At 40.2% G+C, this 23400-nt stretch overlaps 1 protein-coding gene across 4 annotated transcripts in view; it reads right to left on the bottom strand.

Annotated features, from left to right (window-relative positions):
* The window catches only part of LOC136849003 (DALR anticodon-binding domain-containing protein 3), a 291701-nt gene that overhangs the window by 202644 nt on the left and 65657 nt on the right, over positions 1–23400 (bottom strand). For 2 of the 4 annotated variants that reach the window (XM_067121844.1, XM_067121834.1), the window contains exon 3: positions 18694–18827. The exons of the other annotated variants lie outside the window; for them this stretch is intronic. In XM_067121844.1, the coding sequence (XP_066977945.1) occupies positions 18694–18827 (134 nt within the window). The remainder of the gene's footprint in view (positions 1–18693; positions 18828–23400) is intronic. 4 annotated transcript variants of the gene reach the window in all.

Raw genomic sequence — 23400 nt, 5'->3', positions numbered from 1 at the left:
TATATTCAATCTTAGGCTATTTGGTCTACTATATAAAGCAGTAACTCATTAATGTATAACCTTATAGTTAGGCTAGCACTTACTCTAATATAAGCTGCTGCCTAATCTGGATGATTTAATTCACACTTAAGGGTATGGGTTACATAAAACACAATTACTGTACCCTAATATGTAGCCTAAAAGGTAGGCTACCGTCTCATCCAACAGATTACTATTTCATCTAGTCCTAGGTTACGTGGTCTAAGCTAACGATTTAGTCCAAAAATGGGATGTTTCGTAAAAAATTATCACTTAACTTAATACTGGTGTCTAGTCCTGGATTATTTAGCTCATGCTTAAGTGCACAGGCTTATATGAAAGGAAAAAATAATAATAATATAAAGCTTTATTGTTAGGCTACCGATTTATTTTGCCCAGATATTGTTATTATCTGATCCTAGGGTCCTTGGTCTAAGCTAGGCCACTTACGGATACACAATCCTAGGATACAGGCTACAGACAACATCCACTATTAATGTAGTCAAAATTATTCTCACTTACTACCTAGATTATTGTAGACATCGTATAATCTGAAAGGATTTTCTACATTAATAATAAGTTGTGGAACATTTCTTGTAGTTAAAACATTTAGTTAGAATTTGAAACAGTTTTCGCTTTACGAAACTAGCAATAAATGATGAGTAGGCGCCGGGTTCTGGCTTTCACACACAAATTACAAATTCCAAAAGCTTTAAAACTAAAACTTTTAACTGGAACTTAATATTAAGCTCTTATCTTGTTATTTTTGATGTTTCCATGATCCTCGCTAATGAAATCGGAGAAAAAAGTTGAATTTTTTTGGAGCGCTGGTAATGATGTATACTGTTCGCTACTGACCAATAGAAAGTAATGGCTCCCTGGTCTTTATCGGCAGTTATAAACAAGAGGGCAGACGCACATGAGCAGTGGTCACTACTCTTTCTTGCAGGTTCTTTGACATTGGAAAAACTGGGCTCAGCTTCGCTGAAAATAAGGGAAAGTGCTCTCTTATTTTTGAGACCATTACATACTCTGTCACGTGTTACAATGTTGATCATCACAACACAATACCTGGCCAAAAAGACCAAATAGAAGAGAATTCTTTGATATTAGTTTGTCACCATGGAACTCTGGTAGACCATGGAAGATAACTCCTTGAGGATGAAACAAGCAACTACACTATCAAGCAACTACACTATCAAAAATATACACACACTGTACACCCTTCCAGAGAGAGAGAGAGAGAGAGAGAGAGAGAGAGAGAGAGAGAGAGAGAGAGAGAGAGAGAGAGAGAGAGAGAGAGAGAGAGAGAGAGAGAGAGAGAGTTTATCTCATTAATCTCTTGAGGAATATTAATCCATTTCTCTTTACAAAATTTATGTTTGTTTTTTGTCTTCCAAAGACGTATTAACTACACATTTTTAAAACATTATGAACACAAACACACACATACAAACAGTGTGCGTATGTGTTAATACCATTTGGTTAAAGAGACCCAAATTAGCAGTATCTCTTCCTGAGAGAGAGAGAGAGAGAGAGAGAGAGAGAGAGAGAGAGAGAGAGAGAGAGAGAGAGAGAGAGAGAGAGAGAGAGAGAAAGGGCTGAACTAAGTACCTATTTATTTATTTCTCGCAAGTGGCAACATCTACCCTCGGTCAGAAATGTCAGTAATTTGATATATTTGACAGGTTCACACTCCCTTCTGAGCTCCAAGACTTTGGAAAAGACTGGGGTTGAAATTTGTTTGTTTAAAATTTTTCATAACTTACTATGGAAATGCATAAATGTAAAGACAGTATATTTTATTATTATTATATTATAAATATTTGAAAATTAGTACTTATTATTGGGTAAATCATTTATTTATCTTACAAAACAAATAAACCTCCCATAAAAATTCTATCTTTTCCAGAGAGAGAGAGAGAGAGAGAGAGAGAGAGAGAGAGAGAGAGAGAGAGAGAGAGAGAGAGAGAGAGAGAGAGAAATTTTCAGCATATCCTTCATACTGGTATTGCCACTAAGTTGGCAACACTGACCACCCAACCCTTGCTGTCAGGTTACTTGACATATCTGACTGGTTCACCCTCCCCTTCTCTCCAAGTCTTACAGCAAAAGATTAGGGGTCGATATTTATTCCTTTAAAATTTTACATAATCTGAACCAAACAAAAACTTCTTTCAGTTTTCTTCTGAAGATGGAAAGAGAAACCCACAAGATTCTTGTGTATAACTTGACTTGTAAACAAGTTATACACAAGAATCTTGTGGGTTTCTCTTTCTATTTACATAATCTATTAATTTATAAACTAAAATCTTACTAATTCACTATAGTATTTTCTTTAATGAACTGATATTATTGCTGTTCACAATGAACCCCCCGTATTCGGGGGGGATGCGTACCACACACCCCCGCGAATAGCTAAAATCCGCGAATACTTAAAACCACTCTAAAGACACTTAGAACTGCCCATTTTGATAGCTTAAACCAAGAAAAAAACCTGTAAAAATGCTTATACCTGAGTATTTTAATAGTTTTATCACAAAAAGTGCATTTATTCATGAATATTATATGAAAATACAGTAATTAGTGAATATTTCAGTGAAAAATATCGCGAATGGGCGAATTTTCCACGAATAATGAGTGAGTCCGTGAATCATGAGAACGGGAATACAGGCGGTTTACTGTACATTAATATTAATATCTGAAAATTTGAAAATTAGTAAATCATTTATCATACAAAACAAATAAATATACATCTCAGTGAGTGAAAGAGAGAGAGAGAGAGAGAGAGAGAGAATTATTATTTTTATTATCTGTTATCATTTAATCTTATTAAACTTAATATTTGAAAATTAGTATTTTAAATCATTATTTTATCATAAAATGTCTATTTTGTATATACAGTAAAGTATTTAGTCACGAAAATAATATGAAAATACAGAATACTGCTCTATGAAAAAATCCGTGAATGCATAAGTTTTTTGTGAATAACATATGGATAGGTTCCACAGAATATTCTTTGAATCGCTGAGTCCGTGAATTGTGAGAATACGAATATCAGGGGTTTACTACTCATGATTTCTTTACGGAACTGATCAAATGTTGCAAACTGTTTATCCTTTTTCGGGAGCTTGAGCAATCTAACTGAGCTTCAGCCACTGAACTATAACTGCCTGTTAACCAAGGGCAGAAGTCCTGGGCGAGTTACTGTACCCCTCCGACAAGGTTGTCATTTCAGTTGGGGTTTGGTGGATCCTAGTATCCCTTCTGGGTTTCTTTTGATAGTTGTGGGAAAACTATAGTATTAAGATTGATAAGGTTCTTTTGATAGTTGTGGGTAAACTCCAGTTTAAGATTGATAAATCAGTTAAGGTTCTTTTGATATTTGAGGGAAAACTATGGTATTAAGATTGGTAAATTAGGTTAAGGTTCTTTTGATAGTTGTGGGAAAACTATAAAATCAAGACTGATAAATGTAGGTTAAGGTTCTTTTGATAGTGTGGGAAAACTATAGTACTAAGATTGAAGTTAGGATAAATTTTGGTGAACTATGGTGTGAAGATTAGGTTAAGTTTCCGTACTGTAGGTTAAGGTAATAAATTAGGTTAATGAAAATCAGAGTTTTATTTAGTAACCTCTAAATTTGTTCCCATCACCCTGCACCAACTGTGTAAAAGTTTAAAAAGCCCCTATAACAGGAGGGCTCTATCTCCTGTCCACGACAACTGCCTTGGTTTTCCCTTCATCCTACTTACAGAGATGTGACAGCAACACGTATGTCAGCTATCTTCCTCATTACAAGCTAGGCCTGTGCAATGTTTACCCTAGTCCCATGCCTTTTTGTCAGGGAAAGTGGGTGGGTCTGGATGTGGGATTATTGTGCCTTCCCCAGCAATATCTCAGAATGAGATACAGCAATAGTGATTCAGGAATTTCGATCCAAGGTAGTCGCAGGTTATCAACTAAGGTTTGGCAATAAAGAACAGGAAACACAGAAACTTGTATAGGCATTATCCCTTATGGTTCTACGGTGACTTACTTATGTTAGGTCTGGTTGTGGGATTATTGCGCCTTCCCTGGTTCAGGAATACTGCCTCTAATAACCACCCTTGGAGACTTCTTTGAAGAAAACACTTCTGAAGAAAGTTAAAGATGTACTCTCATTATGTAGAAAGAGTGGTTTGTTTGTGCTAGAGTGTAAGAAAAACAGGACCATCTGGGATGTTTGCCATGTCATCTAGGTAAACCTTGAGTGCCTGAACAAGGCACAATATTTTATCTGAATTACTGAGTTCCCTTCTCAGAAAAGGGGATTTTCCCTTTAAAGGTTCTCATTCTTGGCTAGGAATGACAGGCCAAGAGACAAGAGTAAATGACAACTAGGAATTTGAGTGGAAGCGTTGTCCCTGTCTAAGAGCACCCAGTACGATAATCTGGGCTCCTGATACCAAAGCGGTCAAGAAGACTGCCTTTTGGAGAGTCGAGTTGCAGTTGTACTGGGCCCACTAAACTGAAGGGATGACAGGAGTCTAAGAACCTTATTCAGGGACCAGGTAATGGGAAGTCTTGCAGGAGCTATAGCAAAGTCCAACGTTCTTTGCAGTTAAGCCCCGCCCACTGCTTACGTCATGACCATCCCTTAGAGCTAATTGGCTGGCAATAGTTTCGAAAAGTTGGTTAATCTGTGGTTCTTTTCATGTTTATTAATACTGTATTGCAATGGTTGTTGTACCGAACTAAAATACGTTCTGCAGATTATCAAAAGGAAACGTTACATTATCCCCTGAAATAAAATCATCATACGCATCTCAATAAAGGTGGTAAAAAAAAAAGGAAAATATGAACGAAGTCAGGAGTGTCTGTGTTCAAATCGGTGCACTTGAATCACTGGACAATGATAATTACCGTCTGATATTGTCAAGCGTGTTCACCATTCTAAACTTAAACACATAGACTTTCTCAGAGCTATGCAGACTGATATTTCATATTGATTTCAGGAAATTTTACTACATTTTAACAGTCACAAAATCGATTACATTGCACTTGTTTACACATTCGGAGGGATGACAAGCAGTGACTGCACTCTACAAAACCTGTATATGACTATGTTTAACTTAAAGTTTTACAGTATAATAGGCTGTACGAGTAGTATTGGATATAATTTGCTGAGAATTTTCTTGAGGACATTATCTCCTTTCGAAATAACAGGGCCATAAAAATGGACGTAGACCTATAATGTCATGTCTTTTTGTTGGTTTACGCAACTTATGGTGTTTGGATTATAGGCTTATCTTATACTCATTCGTTTTATTGTGGTTATTCTTGATTTTTTTTTTTGTTATGGTGCTTGTAGTTTTGTGTCTTCGAAAACTTTTCATATGGTGACCAACAACTGCAGAATAAACATAAACCTATTCATAAAATACTGGTGTAAAGAATTATCTGCCTACTCTTGTCAATTGAAATTTAGTCATTTGTTTTAATTAAAAGTAATCTAGATCTTTATGAATATATTCTAAGAGAGAGAGAGAGAGAGAGAGAGAGAGAGAGAGAGAGAGAGAGAGAGAGAGAGAGAGAGAGAGAGAGAGAGAGAGAGAGAGAATATTTACTGGTTCATGTATCCTTTTGTCCAACAGGGTAATCTACAAGAATGCCCCAAAAGCAAATGAATATCATGGGTTACTCGCAGACTGGTTTGGATCATCTCATACATAACTTTTTCAGCCATCATTTAATTTTTCTTATTTTGTTAAGTATCTTATGATGCCTTCCTGCCATAGCCTTCATTTTCATAGAAATGCTACAGCAGCCTTATATTTAATCATCACAGTAATATAATTTGTTATCCCTTTTGTAAATCTACTTTCAATATAGTTCATTGAGAGCAGTTTGATAGTTGTGTGTAAGGCTGAGACAGTCCTATAATTGATCTGTGTGTCATCGGCTGCGTGCCCACAAGTTTTACTTTTATTCTCTGTGGTATAAGTGGTGTTACAATTACTATGGCCATCCATGCATGTCTGTGCATGTGCACTTGCTTATACGTGTACATTCCACTTTATATTATACATTATATAACGTGGAGTTGAACTACTATATTAATTACAAGTTACTCTATTTCCACAGATATGGGAAGAAAACTATTTGCGATAAGAAATTGACGTGTAGGCCCATTCCCTGTCATGTTCTCAAGATATAAGAATTTAATGTGTGGTCCTATGACCTGTCATTGCCTCAGTATATAAGAAATTGACGAGTAGGTCTACGACCTGTCATTGCATCAAAATATAAGAATTTGATGTGTAGTCCTATGACCTGTCATTGCCTCAAAATATAAGAAATTGATGTGTAGGCCTAATCTCTCAATGATATTAACATCTGACATGGCTGTATAAGTCTATGCTTCATTTCAATTAATGTGGTCTATGTGGGATAGCTTATGTAGGCCAACACCAATTTAAAAAAAAAAAAAAGCAAGATGCTTGTGTATTTAGGCTCCGTACGATAAAAAAAAAAAGATGCACAGACTAAATGATCCAAGATCTTCCTAATGATATGTAACTTAATATATCTTTTATCGGAGATATCAATTGCATACTTCACGACTCCGGGAACTCAAATCTATGGTGTCATCATTCATGCACGACACTCAACATGACCGAACGGAGTCAAATCCGTTCTGGTAATCATTTGGGCTGCTAACTAGTGTGATGTCATTCACCCCTTGAGAGCTAACCAATCACTGGCGTGCAGTGGGCGGGGCTTAGCTGCAAAGAGCGGTGGACTCTGCTATAGCCTTTGCAGTGCTAATGACTGGAGAAAGGAATTAACAATTCCTATATTAGAATAAATTCCAAAATCAAATCAAGGGTTCTGACAATGCTGCCTTGTATGCTATGAATGTTGTAATAGAAAGGCATTTGACCTCAAAAGATGTATAATAAAATGTAAAACTGTTTCAGTGGGTTTCAACTGGGCTTTCAGTTTGGAGGTACTGTAATCTAACCACATTTTCCATATGGACTGGTATGTTGGATAGATGAAGTCCTAGCAATGTCAGGTAAATAATCTCCACAACAGACTATATTTAAAAAAATCCACATATGAAGGTCACAGCTCAGAAAGGAGGATGCATAGACGACTTCCCCTCCTGTCCAGGACAGAATAGCGGACGGTAATGGAATCTATTCTCTCGCCTGTTGTTAAAGAAAAAGGGAACCAATTACTGTTCGGCTAATTCAGAGCCACTAGGTAAGCAGTTCCATGGAAAGCTAGTAGACTGTTCAAAGCTTTCAGAATATGGGACAACAGAAGAATAAGGTATATCGTCCTGCATTCGTTCCAGTCTTGTAGGAATACATCTCTTGCTACTGCTTGAAATGTCCAGGTCAGAGACAAACAAACACTGGAAGTTGATAGTTCTCACATGTGGCAAACAGGTCCACTTCCGGATGTGGAAGTGTTGGTAATTTCTGACTTGACAGGGGTTGAGCTTGAGCCCAACCTCTTGATGTAAGACACTGCAGTCATATTCTAAGAGCAATGAAAGGTGGGTCCCATTTGGAGGTTTCAATTTTCCGAGATGGAAGACAGCCAACAGCTCCAGGGAGCTAATATAACACTCCCTCAGAACAAGTGACCATCTTCCCACTACCTGACAATCCTCCCAATGGCCTCCCCAACCTGTCAAGGAGGCATCTGTATGTATTATCACTTGTACAGACAGTGGAGGCATGTTGACCTGTTTGCCAAAGACCCCTTCAAGGTCCACGGACGGAGCGTTTTCCCAATCTTAGATGAAGGTGATAGCGAAGCCTTTTCCTGGCATGGGAAAGCCAGATTCTGTTTACAGATCAGGGTTAGATCAGGATTAGATCTAACACAGACGCAAACTGTAACAGGCCCAGACTTCGTTCCAATTGTCATCTGGAAAACCTGGGCTGTGCAAGAAATCTCCTCAGGTCCTTCCTTATACTAGTTTGAATGCTGTTGGGAAGAGACAGCCAGCCATGAAGAGTAGTCCAACAAAGTTCTTGTATCAGAAAACATTTGCTGGATATGAGTTGGGACTTGTTTCTATTTATTAAGAAATCTTTTGACTGAAGTCTGTCGACTACCACTTGCACTTCACTTTTTCACGCTTCACTTTGTCGCGGATTTTTGTGGAACATCTTCAATTTTACGTGAATTTTTCTATGGACTGTATCTCTAAAATGCACCGTTTATATTAATTGTTACATAAAGTTTTATATATGAAAATGTGCGCAATTTCATGTAGAATACAACAAAAAATAACTCATGGTTGTAGCTTCTATCAGTTTTGAAATATTTTCATATAAATCACGATGTGCCAAAATTTCAACCTTTGGTCAACTTTGACTTTAACCGAAATGGTCGAAAAAATGCAATTGTAAGCTAAAACTCTTACATTCTAGTAATATTCAATCGTTTACCTTCATTTTGCAACAAATTGGAAGTCTCTAGCACAATATTTTGATTTATGGTGAATTTTTGAAAAAAACTTATTCCTTACATCCGCTCGCAGTAACTCGGCCGAACATCTCAGAAATTCTTTTGTCACATTGTCGTAATGTTTGCACTGTTTTATATTAATCGTTACATAAAGTTTTATATATGAAAATGTGCGCAATTTCATTTAGAATACAACAAAAATAACTCATGGTTGTAGCTTTTATCAGTTTTGAAATATTTTCATATAAATCATGATAAGTGCCAAAATTTCAACCTTCGGTCAACTTTGACTCGACCAAAATGGTCGAAAAATGCAATTGTACGCTAAAACTCTTACATTCTAGTAATATTCAATCATTTACCTTCATTTTGCAACAAATTGGAAGTCTCTAGCACAATATTTCGATTTATGGTGAATTTTTGAAAAAAACTTTCCTTACGTCCGCACGGTAACTCTGCCGAACATCTCAGAAATTCTTTTGTCACTTTGTCGTAATGTTTGCATCATTTTATATTAGTCGTTACATAAAGTTTTATATATGAAAATGTGCGCAATTTCATTTACAATACAACAAAAAACAACTCATGGTTGTAGCTTTTATCAGTTTTGAAATATTTTCATATAAATCACGATAAATAGAAAAAATTCGACCTTCGGTCAACTTCAACTCGACCGAAATGGTCGAAAACTGCAATTGTAAGCTAAAACACTTAGAGTCTAGTAATATTCAATCAATTACCTTCATTTTGCAAGAAACAGGACATCTCTAGCACAATATTTCGATTTATGGTGAATTTTTTAAAAAACTTTTTTTTACGTCCACGCGTTACGAATTCATGCTTCATTTTGTGATATTATTTTCTGTGTTGCTTTGATCGTTTTAATATTTGTTATATACCAAAATCATCACAATTTAGTGTACAATACAAAGAAAAAAAAATAACTCATTAGCTTTAACCGTTTTGCTCACAGTGCGATTTGTATACAATTATATATGAAAAATTTTTTTTGCGCTGTCATATATTTCAATATTTATATATGATAATGATATTTTTTTTCATTTCTGATGGTTCCATACTAAACTTCAGGCAATGTTAAAAAAATGAGCCAAAAATGACCTCTTAATCTTAAAAACTAAGCGTGCTGTGATTTTTTGAAAAAAACTTTTTTTCCGCTATGGCGCTAACTCCTGAACGCCGCCAGCATACGGCAGACACTTTCGTAACTAGAGGCTCGGCGTTTAAGGGTTAAGTCTGCTTTTTTTTGTTTGCCGAGTGTTTCAGGATAGTGGGGCTTGTTCCCCTTCAACCCAAGGTGTAAGCAGCTGACTACCTTGTGGTTGTAGCATCCAAAAAAAAAAAAAAAAATGTGCAGAACTTGATGCAATGGATTTACTAAGAGGACAAGGGATTAGAAAATTATAAGAGCAGACACTTACTGTGGAAGAGCTGTTGAAAACAGAGGAAGGGATAAGGTAGAAAAGTGGTAAGGTGACAGAACCTCATCTCCTCTAGTGCCATAGTCTGGCTGGAGGCCTAGGCCACTACAGACAAGAAGACTAAGCAGGAGATCTTTAGGTGAGCTTACCTGTAGGTTTGCATCATCTGTCTGGGATCCTGGCACCATTCCCATGCAAGAACATGCCGGGAGTGGGGCCACACCTAAGCGTTAGACCTTCACACTCTCTTGTAAGTCAGGCCTGGGTCCGTAGACTGGGGACCTTACCAGTGTCACTGGAGTCTGTGGGACTATGCAGCAGCAGAAGACCCTTAATCTGCCTGAGGAAAAGATTCCTGAGGCCAAAATTGGTAACACTGGGTTCTATTAGAGCCCCATGCACCTCTGGTGACAAAGGTATCTGGGAGAACTGTGCACCTCTGGTGACACGCATATCCCAAATCCATGTGCCTGTAAATCCCATGGCAAGGGGTTCTGTGGAACCCTGTACAACAGTTGCTACCAATATGCGGGATCAGAGGACCACCATGCGCCGGTGGAAGGTTCTTCACTGGCCCGGGGAGATGACTTCCGGGTACCGGTGTCACAGGCATGGGTTTCCATGGAGACCCGTGCTTCTGTTGCTCTCACGGCACAGGGTTTCAAAGAGCCCCATACCACGGTTCCTGTGTCTGTGGACAGGGGACAGCAACAGAGGGTGTGAGGGCCAAATTTCTGTCACCTGACAAAGGTGATGAGCTTATCAGCCATTACATCCCAATTCCTGAAATGTGCCTGGTTAACTGCGCTGCCAAGTGTGCAGCAGCCCACTCATACACTTGCAACATCAACCTATAAATTTGGAGGGAAACCTGTTCCCCCCCACCATTTGTTGACAGAAATTACTCTTGTGGTGAAGGGGGTACTGACACTCATCTATACCACGGGGTAGCTAATCGAGATCCTGAACCTCTGGAAAAGCTAAGGAAGCTGTCCCGAGTTTTGAGTATTGGTGTGATGTTTGCAGTATGGGTTCCGCTCACCTGAAAGCAAATCTTCCAGGTGTGTGCCTCTTCCCTCAGTCGATGTACCTGAGAACAGGGGCATGATGGGAGGGGGAGTGTGAAGAGACACTCCAACGAAGTTCCTGTTGTCTAGTCACCAGTCTAGATCACAATTCATTTCCCACCTGGAGGAATGAAAGGAATAGGGAGTCCCTTATCGGAGACAAGAAGTCTTGCATTCTCCACTGAAGGGAACAAAGGGAAGCTGTTCCTGAGGGCCCGGCTTCCCCAAGGGTGACAGGTGAACGAGGACGACTTGTTACTGTCAAACTGTCTATTCCTTAGTAACAGGAATAACTGAACTTTTCTCTGAACCTGCTGATATGGGGCCGAGACCTAAACACCAGCATGACAGAACACTAAGTGTTCTGCTCAAGCGTGAGGTCGAGCTTCTCAAACTTGAACTTGACTGCCAAGTCTTGGTCAAGTAGAGAGGTTGTCTCCTGTCCCCAGAAAAAGACAGATATGTATTTGGAAATACGTATCCTAATGGGTACTAACAGTACCGTCTTCAGCAATGCCTGCACCTCACAAAGTGCTCCAGTCTTCTTCAAGTCCAAAGCCTCCTGGAGAGAAGAAGACTGAGGAGGGGACCTCCTTGTTGGATCTCCAAGCGCTCAAACCTTTGAGTCGGAAGCACATGGTTGGGAACCTGGCCGAGTACTTGAAGAAGTACCGGTAGGAGGTGAAGAAGCACCTGCAATGTTTTGACACTCTTGCCATACCTGATGGAGGCTGAAGCCCCGACAGGCAAATAAGACCGTAGGCAGTCATCAAACCATAATGACGGCAGCTGTACGGGTCTGGAAGAGCACTCCCATTCGTGCAAAGGTGGACAGGGGCCATCCCGAAGACATGCTACAGTATTCCTAGAAGTAGAGTTTGCTTCAGGAGAAGAAGACTGGATGGGGAATCCCCTCTTGCCTTTCCCAAGTGAGCGGACCGGTTGGCCGTCACCAATGCGGGACTGTTGCACCGATCCCATACAGAAGCATACTGGAGCAGGCAGGGATTGAGTAAGAGCCACACATTCTGAACTCACTCTCTCTGATTGGTACTGTCTGAGTCTGTAGACCTGGAACCCTCATCAGACCGGGAAGAATTCCCAGGACTGGCACCATTGCACTAGGGGTCCGTGGAACCCCGGGCAGTGGTTGCCCCCGTGCCAGATAGACAATCGAGAGTTGCTGTACTGGTAGTACCGCTAGCGAGAGATCCTGCAGCCTTCTCCATGGAAGACGATTGGTGGTCAGAAGCCATAAGGGATTTCTACAGCTGGGAGAGGCACCCTTCTTCTTCCTCCACTTGGTAGCTTTGGAAGAAGGGCAGATGACAGCACACAATGAAGATGAAGGAGATGATGATGAATTCTTGAATTCCACTATCGGTCCAGCATTGTTCCTGTTCAGGAACGAGTAGGGGGGCTCTTCATGCAAATGGTGTGCAGAAGCTATCTCCAGGTCAGCCCTCGCTCACGTTTACACGTACAAGCCGCTCACCTGGGGATAGCTTCCGCACTGGGGAATGATCACACACTCTTGGGCGCGAACTTGGGATGTCTTCAAGATATGCCCTAGTCTTCTTCAAGGCCTTGGCCTCTTACACGCGAAGAAGATTGTATGGGGAACTTGTTGATAGCTTCTCCAAGTGCACAGACTCACAAATCGGCTGCACCATTACAGAATCCTGGCCATGAACTCAGACCTGAGTACTGGCGGGGAGTGAGGCAGTGCTTGCATGTTGTGCTGCCCTCACTCTCTCCTTATCGGTGTTGTGGAGATTCTTCAGTGATAGAGGAGCCTGCACCAGACCATTGGGTTGACCCACAATACTGGTAAAGGTAACTCAGGGTTTCCAACAAACCAAGAAACCCCAGCACCTGGAGTGATGCAGGTCTCCTTGGAAGACGGCACACCTGACGCTCAAGAGTCAAGAATCTTTCGTGCATCAGTTACTTCTATTACCCGAGAATTCAAGGAATCTCGAACAGAGGTAGGCTCTATACCAGCCCTCAGAGTGATTCCATGGTACTGGTAAAGGATAGCTTCGGGTTTCTAAGAAACGCAAGTACCCGAAGTGGCGCAAATTCTGCTTGAGACTTGCACACCTGAAGCTTCCTAATCACAAATGGATTGATCATCAGTTGCTTTTTCTACCGGAGTGTCCAGAGAAACTGAGTAGAAGAAAGATTATATCAGTTCATGGAGGTAATTACATGATACTGGTAAGGGTAACTCGGGGTTTCGAGAAAACCCGAGTACCTGTGGTGACACGAGTCCCACTCAAGACTCACACACCTGCAGCTCCCGAGTCACAAGTGAATCAATCATCGGTTGCTCCCTCTACTCGAGTGTCTGAGGAAACTCGAGCAGAAGGATATACCAGTCCATGGAGGTAACTCCACAATTCTGGTAGTAAAGGTAACTTGAGGTTTCAATGAAACCCAAGTACCCAGAGTGACACAATTCTCCTTGGAGGTTCACACACTTGAGCCTCTGAGTTGCATACAGGACGATTGTTGGTTGTTCCCTCTACCCAAATGTCCAAAGAAACTCAGGCGGAGGTACATACTAGTCAGGGAAAATGAATTCCTGGAGTAGTAAAGGTGACACGGGTTACCTCTTCAACGTGTCGTATCTGAGGAGACCTGAGCACCAGTGCTCCCATGTTGCAGGGTCTCGGAGAGACCAGAGACATGGTTCCTGAGTCTGAAGACATGGGAGAGCACCAAGAAAAATGGAGGCGATGATGACGAAATCAATATTCTGATTTGGTAGTTCATACAGATATACGCAAGCCCCTATGAGCCTATTAGCCGACGATGTGTCAAATTGGTTTTAACGTTGCTAAGGCAATGGGGCTTAAACTAGTTTTTCACTTCTTACTTGTTGTGCTCTCTGATGTATGTTCTCTGAGGGAGAATTTTATTCCTTCACTTTACGAAGGAAGGTTTGTATGCTGAAAATCTCTTTGACAATTGTAATGTAATTTTTTCAGATGTAGAGCTCGAGTGCCTGGAAGTAAGGGTTCTCTCACTTGTAAGTATGTATTGCCTTGTATGTTGCCAATTGCTCATTTTGATTCATCTACGGGCATGAAGCAGCTGTTGCTCGGGTTCTCACAGAACCCGTGGCTCGATTTGGAGAGAGAGAGAGGGAGTCCAGAGTGTGTGTGTGCACTCTCTCTCTCTCTCTCTCTCTCTCTCTCTCTCTCTCTCTCTCTCTCTCTCTCTCTCTCTCTCTCTCTTCAAATCGAGCCACGGGTTCTGTGAGAACTTGAGCAACAGCTGCTTCATGCCCTGTAGATGAATCAAAATGAGCAATTGGCAACATACAAGGATATTGCTTATTTTGATTCATCTACGGGCATGAAGCAGCTGTTGCTCGGGTTCTCACAGAACCCGTGGCTCATTTGAGAGAGAGAGAGAGAGAGAGAGAGAGAGAGAGAGAGAGAGAGAGAGAGAGAGAGAGAGAGAGAGAGAGAGAGAGAGAGAGTGTGTCCAGAGACACTCTCCAAATCGAGCCACGGGTTCTGTGAGAACCCGAGCAACAGCTGCTTCATGCCCGTAGATGAATCAAAATGAGCAATTGGCAACATACAAGGCAATGCATACTTACAAGTGAGAGAACCCTTACTCCTGGGCACTCGAGCTCTATATCTGAAAAATTAAAACATTACAAATGTCAAAGAAATTTTCAGCATACAAACCTTCCTTCGTAAAGTGAAGGAATAAAATTCTCCCTCAGAGAACATACATCAGAGAGCAAAACAAGTAAGAGGTGAAGAACCAGTTTAAGCCCCATTGCCTTTAGCAACGTTAAAACCAATTTGACACATCATCGGCTAATAAGCTCATAGGGGCTTGCGTATATCTGTATGAACTACTAAATCAGAATACTGAATGCATAAACTCAAAAGTAAAACAGCGAGTTGTATTTGCATATATTATATAACATGTTATATTCATACGTCAGCAATATCATTAATACGCTAAAACATAAACAAAGTCAAATGGCAGCAGAGCAGAGAAGAGCGCACATCCTTCCTTGCCAACGGCCAAAAGCAAAGTGGGTGTGTACCGAATGGGTGAGCAGGATTCCCACCCATAGTCCGTAGTTAACTATGTACTCCATCACCTTGTTTAAAGTTAAATGGTTGTTTCCAGCTACGCTGAAAATAATTCCTATTATAAAGGACCAATGGTTTGTATATTGTGTAGGAAAAAATGATGTATCATTCTAATAACCTCCACAAAATGCCTCTGCAACTTGGGGGTGTCTGAGTCCTGGGGCACAGGACCCTCAGGTCTTTCCAGGTCCCTGGTCCTCCTGAGCCACTCCCTTCGCAGGAGAGGGACACTCACCAGAGCCCCATACCCATCTCTCAACCACTTGGGCATACTGTACATTCTGTCCAGTCCTAGGCCCGAACCAAGAATGCAGGCCTCCATGGACAGGCTGGGATGAGAGTGAGAACTTTCCCAGTCCCGAGCCCCAGACCGTCTGGCTTCCGGAAAACCCCGAGGAGGTGGAGGGGATAGATAAGGTATGATGAGTATCCTTACCCAGCCTGTCTTGACAGGAAAGCAATGCCATGGGTGGTCATCAATCCACCGTGATGACATCTGCATGGGTCGGGGAGAGCAGTCCTGCTCATGCAGACGTGGCTGGGGGCTGTCCCGCTAGTGTGCTCCAGTTTTCTAAAAAGCCAGAGCTTCTACAGATAGAAAAGACTGAGCAGGGGACCTCCTCTTGCCTGGCCTGGGTGACTGGGCCAGTAAGGCCGGGCCATTATCCTGGGATCCCTGAGCCATTCTCTTTGAAGAGCAGGAGGGGAGTGAGGGAGCACCTGCATGCTCTCTGCTCACCTTCCCTCACTGGGCCATGCTGGTAGCTGGTCCAGGGTCCTTAGACCAGGGACCCTTGCTAGCCTGTGTAGGTGAACTACCAGGGGCTGGTACTGGTACACTGAGGTCTAGAGAACTCCAGGTAGCGGTTGCAACCATGCACTTAGTAAAAGGAGCAGCAGCATGTGTGGCATTGCTAGCAAGAGAATTGTCAGCCCTCTCTGAAGAGGAGGGCTAACCACTGGAAGCTCTACGAGACTTCCCGTGGAAGGGCAAGGCAATCTTCTTCCTCTGCTTGTTAGCTTTGGAAAAAAAGGGGGAAGAGGTGACAGCACTCATTGACAAAGAAAAATATGAAGATGACAATGATGACTTCTTTCTCCTCTTCTTGGGCTTCTTCTTGCCAAGTGTGGCCTTTGACAACAGCGTGGAGAAGGACATCACCCAGAGATGATGTACAGTAGATGGCTGCATCCAGGACACATCACCAATGCTGCATGTGGGGTCACCAAGAAAGTAGGGGCAGTTCTAGAGCCGATGGATACCGTGACTGTTGAAGTTGTCACTGTCATGGTCGAAGCAGTTACCAGAAGGCCCTTCATAAGCTGCGAGTGATCAATCAGTCCAAAGACACTCAGCTCCCCAAGAGGCCCTAGGTCCCTTGGCCTCCTCTTCCTCTCTCTCTTCCTCCCCCCAGCAAACTTCACCCACTGTCCAGAAGGCCAAGCCTGGCACTCTGAGCATGGGCTGTTTTGGTTGCGTTCATGGTTATGGCATGAAACACATAATGAGTGAGGGTCAACCTCAATAAAAGAGAGAAACCAGTAACATGGCCTGTCCTTTCCTGGACAGTGCCTAAACACCTGCAGTTTCCTCTCCAAAGAAGGTTTATGTGATTGAGGGGTTTGCATGGTACATCAAACAACAATCACACAAAATATATTTATAGCAAAAAAGTCATAAACAGAAAGCAAACAGCAGTCGGGCAGATAAGCGCAGAGATATTGTCACACAAAGGCAGCCAAAAGCAAAGTGGAGTGCAGTGTGATGGGTGAGCAGGGCTTTCCCATACACATCGGTAGTTAACAACCCTGTCTGAAAGTTAAATGGCCATTCTAGCTCATGTTCACAAGCTAAACTTATGAAAACTTGACAAACAAGAAACCATCCATTGAGGGTCCATGTCATTATTGCTAATGTAAGGAAACCTGGCACCACGAACCTTTCTGTCTAAAAGAGATAAATTTCTGGCAGAGGCTGATATCCACACCAGAGAACAGTATTCTAGTAAAGGATGGACAAATTACCTAAAACAAGTTGCACAAATCTTATCTGTTAAAAAATATTTCAGGCCTTCCATATAATACCTAATTTCTGTGTGGCATTTGCTGACACATTCATTAGATGTTTCTTAAAAGCAATATATGACTCAAAAGTTACAACAAGTATAGTTAAAGCTTCAGGCTCATTTAGCAGAGTCCCATACACCAGAAGGGGAGGATGGGGTGGAAAATCAGTTTGAGATTTACTAATCAATAGTGTTTCTGTTTTACTGGATTTCAGCCTCATACCCCACTGACTACACCATTCACTAATCTGCACCATGTCACGATTGAGACTAAAGGCAGCTTCATTTCTCATAGGTGGAAACTTTAATAAAACCACAAGTCTTGTATCATCGGCATGCTGAACACTTGTTTCCCACGCCAACAACCATATCACTTGTATACACTAAAAATAAGTGGACCAAGAACACTACCCTGTAGAACTCCAGACACAATAGGTCTTGGTTCACTGAAGATCCCAATAACAGCAACTTGCTGATGAGTACCTAAAAGGAAATCTTAAAGTAATCCTAAAAACAATTTTCTAAAGTTTGTATATAACTGCCTTATGATTTTTCTAAATTTAAAGCATCACTAAAATCTTATGTCACTCACCCATTTCTCCTGAAGATCATACTATTCATTGCAAATTTACTTGACTATACCCATCAACATTACCTTTACATTCACTTTATTCATGCAAAATAAAGTTTATATATACCACGTATTGTGTACACATGAATTTTATCTTTTAAAAGTTCATAAATTGAAAGTTTGTACATAAGGGACTGCCTGTACTTATTTTCAGCAGATTGATATACATTCTTAATGTTAAAAGCAGTCACCAACTGTCTGTTCCTCCCAACATAAGGATTCAAGACCTACAAATCTATTTCAAACTTCAGTTGCTGAAGCCTCTCAAAGTTCGTCCTCAAGGAACTTAATACCTGTACAGTATATCAAACCTAGGAACTCAAGTCAACTTTTTAGTTAGGTGCTTTCCATTTCAGCTTTAATGTGGCAATGTCAAGCTGACGATCATTGCTCACATCTACTCTTCTATAGTTGCTAACATTTCTGTGTTCTTTTCTCTCTCTCTCTCTCTCTCTCTCTCTCTCTCTCTCTCTCTCTCTCTCTCTCTCTCTCTCTCTCTCGATTAATAGGTATGTGATCTATTTAATTTTTATGACCTAAGTAGCAGGGAATAAATGAATAAAAAGAATACATATTAGAGCTCTGCAAGTCTGAATGTTTTACATTCCCCAAGAAAATGCAAGGGTGAAAATATTAAGCAACACAAGCCACCAAGTTAACAACATTTTTAACAGTATGCTCAATTTATCCATAATCACCCAGATTGTTTATGAGCAACAAATCATTATTACACTACAGTTTAACCATATGAAGTTATGAGACCTAACTCTCTTTGGACTGTATGAGCATCATAAACCAACTGTTAATTCTTCTTATCAGGACTCGTTGAACAATATGATTACATAAACTGTATAATGTAAAGAAAAAAATACTCACTGAAAATGACTCATCAGAGGGGTTTGTAAGGCACGAATATAATAGACAATTTTTATTCCTTTCAACTAATTCTGTCATCTTTGCTGACTTCATAGGAATAATTAGTTCTGCCTTACAAATATGGCCAGAATTACCTGAAAGATACAAATGACATGAACAAAGATGCTTTCTTTTAGGTAGTATTTTTCACTGGGAGTTATAAAACCTGTCAAAATATAATAGCACTTCACAAAGGAGAAAAATCAGAAGTGAAAATTGAACGCACTTATACTGTACTATATTACAGTCTACCTGATCTACAAAATCAAGGTAAGAATTCCCTAAGGTTGTGTGTTGAAACCATATCTCCACAAGCGCTTTCCTAACTGAGAACTGATCATTTTATTTCCTGAACTTGATTACTTGATATCTCTTTCTTTCTGTTAAATCTGTCCCCTTGCTTACACTATTCTTTGAAACAATACAATACATTGTAATGTTTCAAAATGTGAACCATTTATGGCACAATCATGCATTATATCTTATTTGCTTGAGGACTGAGAGGATATCATAGGGGGAAATTTCCATTATTTTTGTTTTTTAAAAGAATAAATGAGATGTGTTGTCTTCAGGCAAACTGGCAATTTAAAATGATTTGACTAAGACTTTAGAGCTGATATGATGAGAAAAAAGCTAGAAAAAATACTACTACTTTATCAAAATTTTTTTACCCTGAACTAAATGGACAATTTTCACATCTTAAAAATTGTCAAATAATCTTCAACAACAAACATCATAAAAAATTCTTCAAGCACACTGAGCACGTCTTTAAGGAAAATCAATTTGGTATTACAGGCTCAAACTCAAGTTTATCCCTCTGACAAGATACTAGAATAGTGTATCTGTAAACTGATACTAGACTGTATCTGTAAACTAAGTCCTAAAACCTGTATTTCGCATTGCACAATAACTTTTTTCATGAAAAGAATAAAGAAGCAGATGGCAATTGTCAAGTCACTGTACAGTATATGCAAACACCTGTTCATATACAGTACTGAATTATAATGATTTTCACAATAAAATCAATATTTTAGGTACTTACCCTTTATCATTAGCTTTATCTACAGCTATCATTAGCTTTATCTCAAACACTGAGGGCTGGAGCAGAGTAAGAGATTTCCCTATACAGTAACCAAATCATCAGATAGAAATATCCTTATCTCCGCTTACCCGATGCATACGATCCCATGGCAAGTTCTTGTCATATGAGGATCTTTGTCAGGTCAGGTCCACTATTGCAAGGAGGTGGAACGAGGACCCTGAATATAGCCATTCGTTGAGACTGTGCAATGCAGAATAGCAAGTTTGACCCCTGTGCCTCAGGCCTGCAGAGCTGATGGGCGCTAAAACCACAAGTAAACACTTCACACCCAAAACAATAACACCTAAGTCCAACATTATTTACTCTATAATGAACTTTGTCCCTACCTAAGAGAAACAAAGCTAAGCTAATACAACTAACCATAATAGTACTGCAATCAAAACAGTACAAACTCTAATATATAAGGTTCCTCACTTATCCAGGATGGGGTTGATAGTGAAAACCTAAACATACCTGTTTGTAACACATAAGGGGAAGACTTGGAGAAATCTCCCCTGCTACAATTATAGGTGGCAGTGTATGGCAGTCCTCCTACTGGATATAAACGGCCCTCCAGTAGTTAGAAGTGAACACACAGTCACATCTCCACTGTGCCACCAAGACTTGACAGTCTGGAGAGGGGTGCTGATGAAAACTAACTGATGAAGCTGTTACTCTGACATCATGCAGTTTCCCCTTCAAAAGGGGACAATCCTCTGGAGACAATGCATGGTGTGCTTCCAAGATCAAGGATTAATAAAGAAAGCTATGGCATCTAAGCCCTAGGAACCTAAGGATTCATACAGGCAGTCCCCGGTTATCAGCGGGGGTTCTGTTCTGAGGGTGTGATGATAACCAAAAATCGCCACTACCCGAAAATCAGTGATTTTCGGGGCTTATCGGAGCCAAGGTGCCAATTTTTGGTTAGCATCGCTTCTGTTAGGTATGTATCAGCGGCGACAAGCGGCAATTGGCAATTTTCGGCGCAGAAAATTGCAGATTTTTGTCACTAGACAAGCGCCCGTAAAACTGGATTGCCGTTAACCGGGGACTGCCTGTACTCCTAACAGGGCATCAAAGAAGGCCATCTTCCTCAGGAGTCAGAGTCTCTAAAGCGAGGATAGAGAAAGCTCTTGGAAGAGCTTTGGTCTTAACATCATCTTAGCATGAAAGGATTCAATAAAAAGTTCTGCTTTGGTATATGAACACATTAGTAACGAATATATCGCATGTAACCCACTAGAATGTGCTTTCTATAAAAGAGCCTTGAGAGAAGCCTTTCTCTGGGGTAGAAAGGAAGGCCACTAAGGAGTCTTAAGCTAATGACTAGGCTCTCTCTCTCTCTCTCTCTAGTTCCTCTTTGGAGGAGTGGTAGAGCTTTCGACTGGCACGCTGTTGGCCCAGCGTTCGACTCTCCGAGCCGCCAAAGAAGAATTAGAGGAATTTATTTCTGGTGGTAGAAATTCATTTCTCGTCATAATGTGGTTCGGATTCCACAATAAGCTGTAGGTCCCGTTGCTAGGTAACCAGTAGGTTCTCAGCCACGTAAAAATAAGTCTAATCCTTCGGGCCAGCCCTAGGAGAGCTGTTAACCAGCTCAGTGGTCTGGTTAAACTAAGATATACTTAACTTTTCTCTCTCTCTCTCTCTCTCTCTCTCTCTCTCTCTCTCTCTCTCTCTCTCTCTCTCTCTCTCTCTCTCTCTCTCTCTCTCTCTCCAGTTAGTACTCACACATTTTTACAACTAAGTATTTCTCTGTACGTCTTTGCCTGTACAGCAGTTTAAATTGATCTAATTTTACCTGTACTGTCTACGAACTGTAAATGTGCTAGTGTGGCAAATACATTCTAAAACATAATAAAAAACACTGTTTGTTCATGAAAAAGCTTTTCAGGACAAAGAGAGAGAGACGCAGAATAGTGAAGTTCTTAAAAACGAGGTTGAGAAGACTTCTAAAAATTGATCCGTTGGAAGGTGAGAGAGAAATTCTCTTCCAACTCTCTATTTTTGTCAACCATTTACTTCTTTTTTTAAGGGTAATGTATTTAGCTAACTTTTAAATGAAATTACAGTAACTTCAATTTTATTTAAAAGTTAGCTTAATACTTTGGGAGCATGATTAGAGCCATATTCTGTGTTTAAACTCTAGAAATAAGCATTTATTAACATGTTTAGAAATCGGGCGAAACTTACATGAAAATTCACCTTGCGCGAGGGGTTCTGGAACCTAACCTCGCATAAGTTCGGTGTATGACTGTGTTGCCTAATCCAGATAATTTAGACCACTCTTAAATATATAGGCTATATAAAACAGTAACTCACTAATGTGTAACCTTATAGCTAAGCTATCACTTAAAGGTTCTTACTTACTCTAATCTAGGCTACTGCCTAATCCAGGTTACTTAATTCACACTTAAGGGTATGTTTACATGAAATACAATTACCTTAATATGTAGTCTTAAAGCTAGGCTACCATCTCATCTGGCACAGATTACTATTTCATCTAGTCCTAGGTTACTTGTTCAAAGCTCAAGCTTAGACCAATAATGGGATGTTTCGTAACAGGTTATCACTTAACCTAATATACAGTGTCGCCTAGTCTGGAATATTTAGATCACTCTCAAGTGTATATAGGCTATATAAAAGAGAGAATTTTACTAATATGTAGCCTTATAGCTAAGCTACCGTTTTATCTTGCCCAGATTGTTGCTATTATCTAATACTAGGGTCCTTGGTCTGGCTAGGCTACTTCCAGAGAGGGGTCCTCTTACTTACCTTACTTTAGGTTACTACCTAATCCAGGTTATTTAGTTCACACTTAAGGATATGTAATCCTACGTTATAGGCTACAGACAACATCCACTATTAATCTAGTCTGAATTATTCTCACTTAACCTGATGTAGGCTACTGCCTAGATTATTGTAGACATCATATAATCTGAAAGGATCTTTTTTATATTAATGATAAATTGTGCAACATTCCTTCTAGTTAAAACAAGTGACAACACTATAAAAAATATATGGTACCCAAAAGCTTTAATGATTAACAGGAGGTCAATACTTTGAATGGAATCTTGTTGGCATGTTCATGGCTGTGCCTTTTGACCTGCTGTTACTACACAGGCAACTGATAGATCAATAAGAGATTAATGGATCAGAGCATAGACCATATCAGAGGATGATGACAATTTTTCAAAGGACATTTCTTAAGAAATGAATTTACAATAATGATGTTTGTTAAAGCCAGAAGATGAAACAGCCTGAGCTTTACTTGGTCTTCAGGTATTACTGTTACCCAATATATCAAGTTTCTGGCCTGAAAGAACATACAGTACTCCTTTATCTTCATCCAGTAGACAAAGACAAAGAGAACCGTCTTTAAAATGTTCTTCCTCCTAAAACAGCTACTAAAACTTCTGATTAAACACAAGAAAAGATTTTCCTCCCGCTATGCTTCACATTCTGAAAAAGGAGTGATATTGGAGCTTGTGGCTGAGATGGAATAGACAGTGTCCTGATAATAAAACTTAGGGAGCATGAAATAAATTAATGAATGAAAGTAGGGCCATATGACCCTTCCCAGTTCT

Source organism: Macrobrachium rosenbergii, chromosome 2, assembly GCF_040412425.1.
Source record: "Macrobrachium rosenbergii isolate ZJJX-2024 chromosome 2, ASM4041242v1, whole genome shotgun sequence".
NCBI lineage: Eukaryota > Metazoa > Arthropoda > Malacostraca > Decapoda > Palaemonidae > Macrobrachium > Macrobrachium rosenbergii.
Note: the sequence above shows the minus strand (reverse complement) of the source record. Positions and strands in the feature narration are given on the sequence as shown.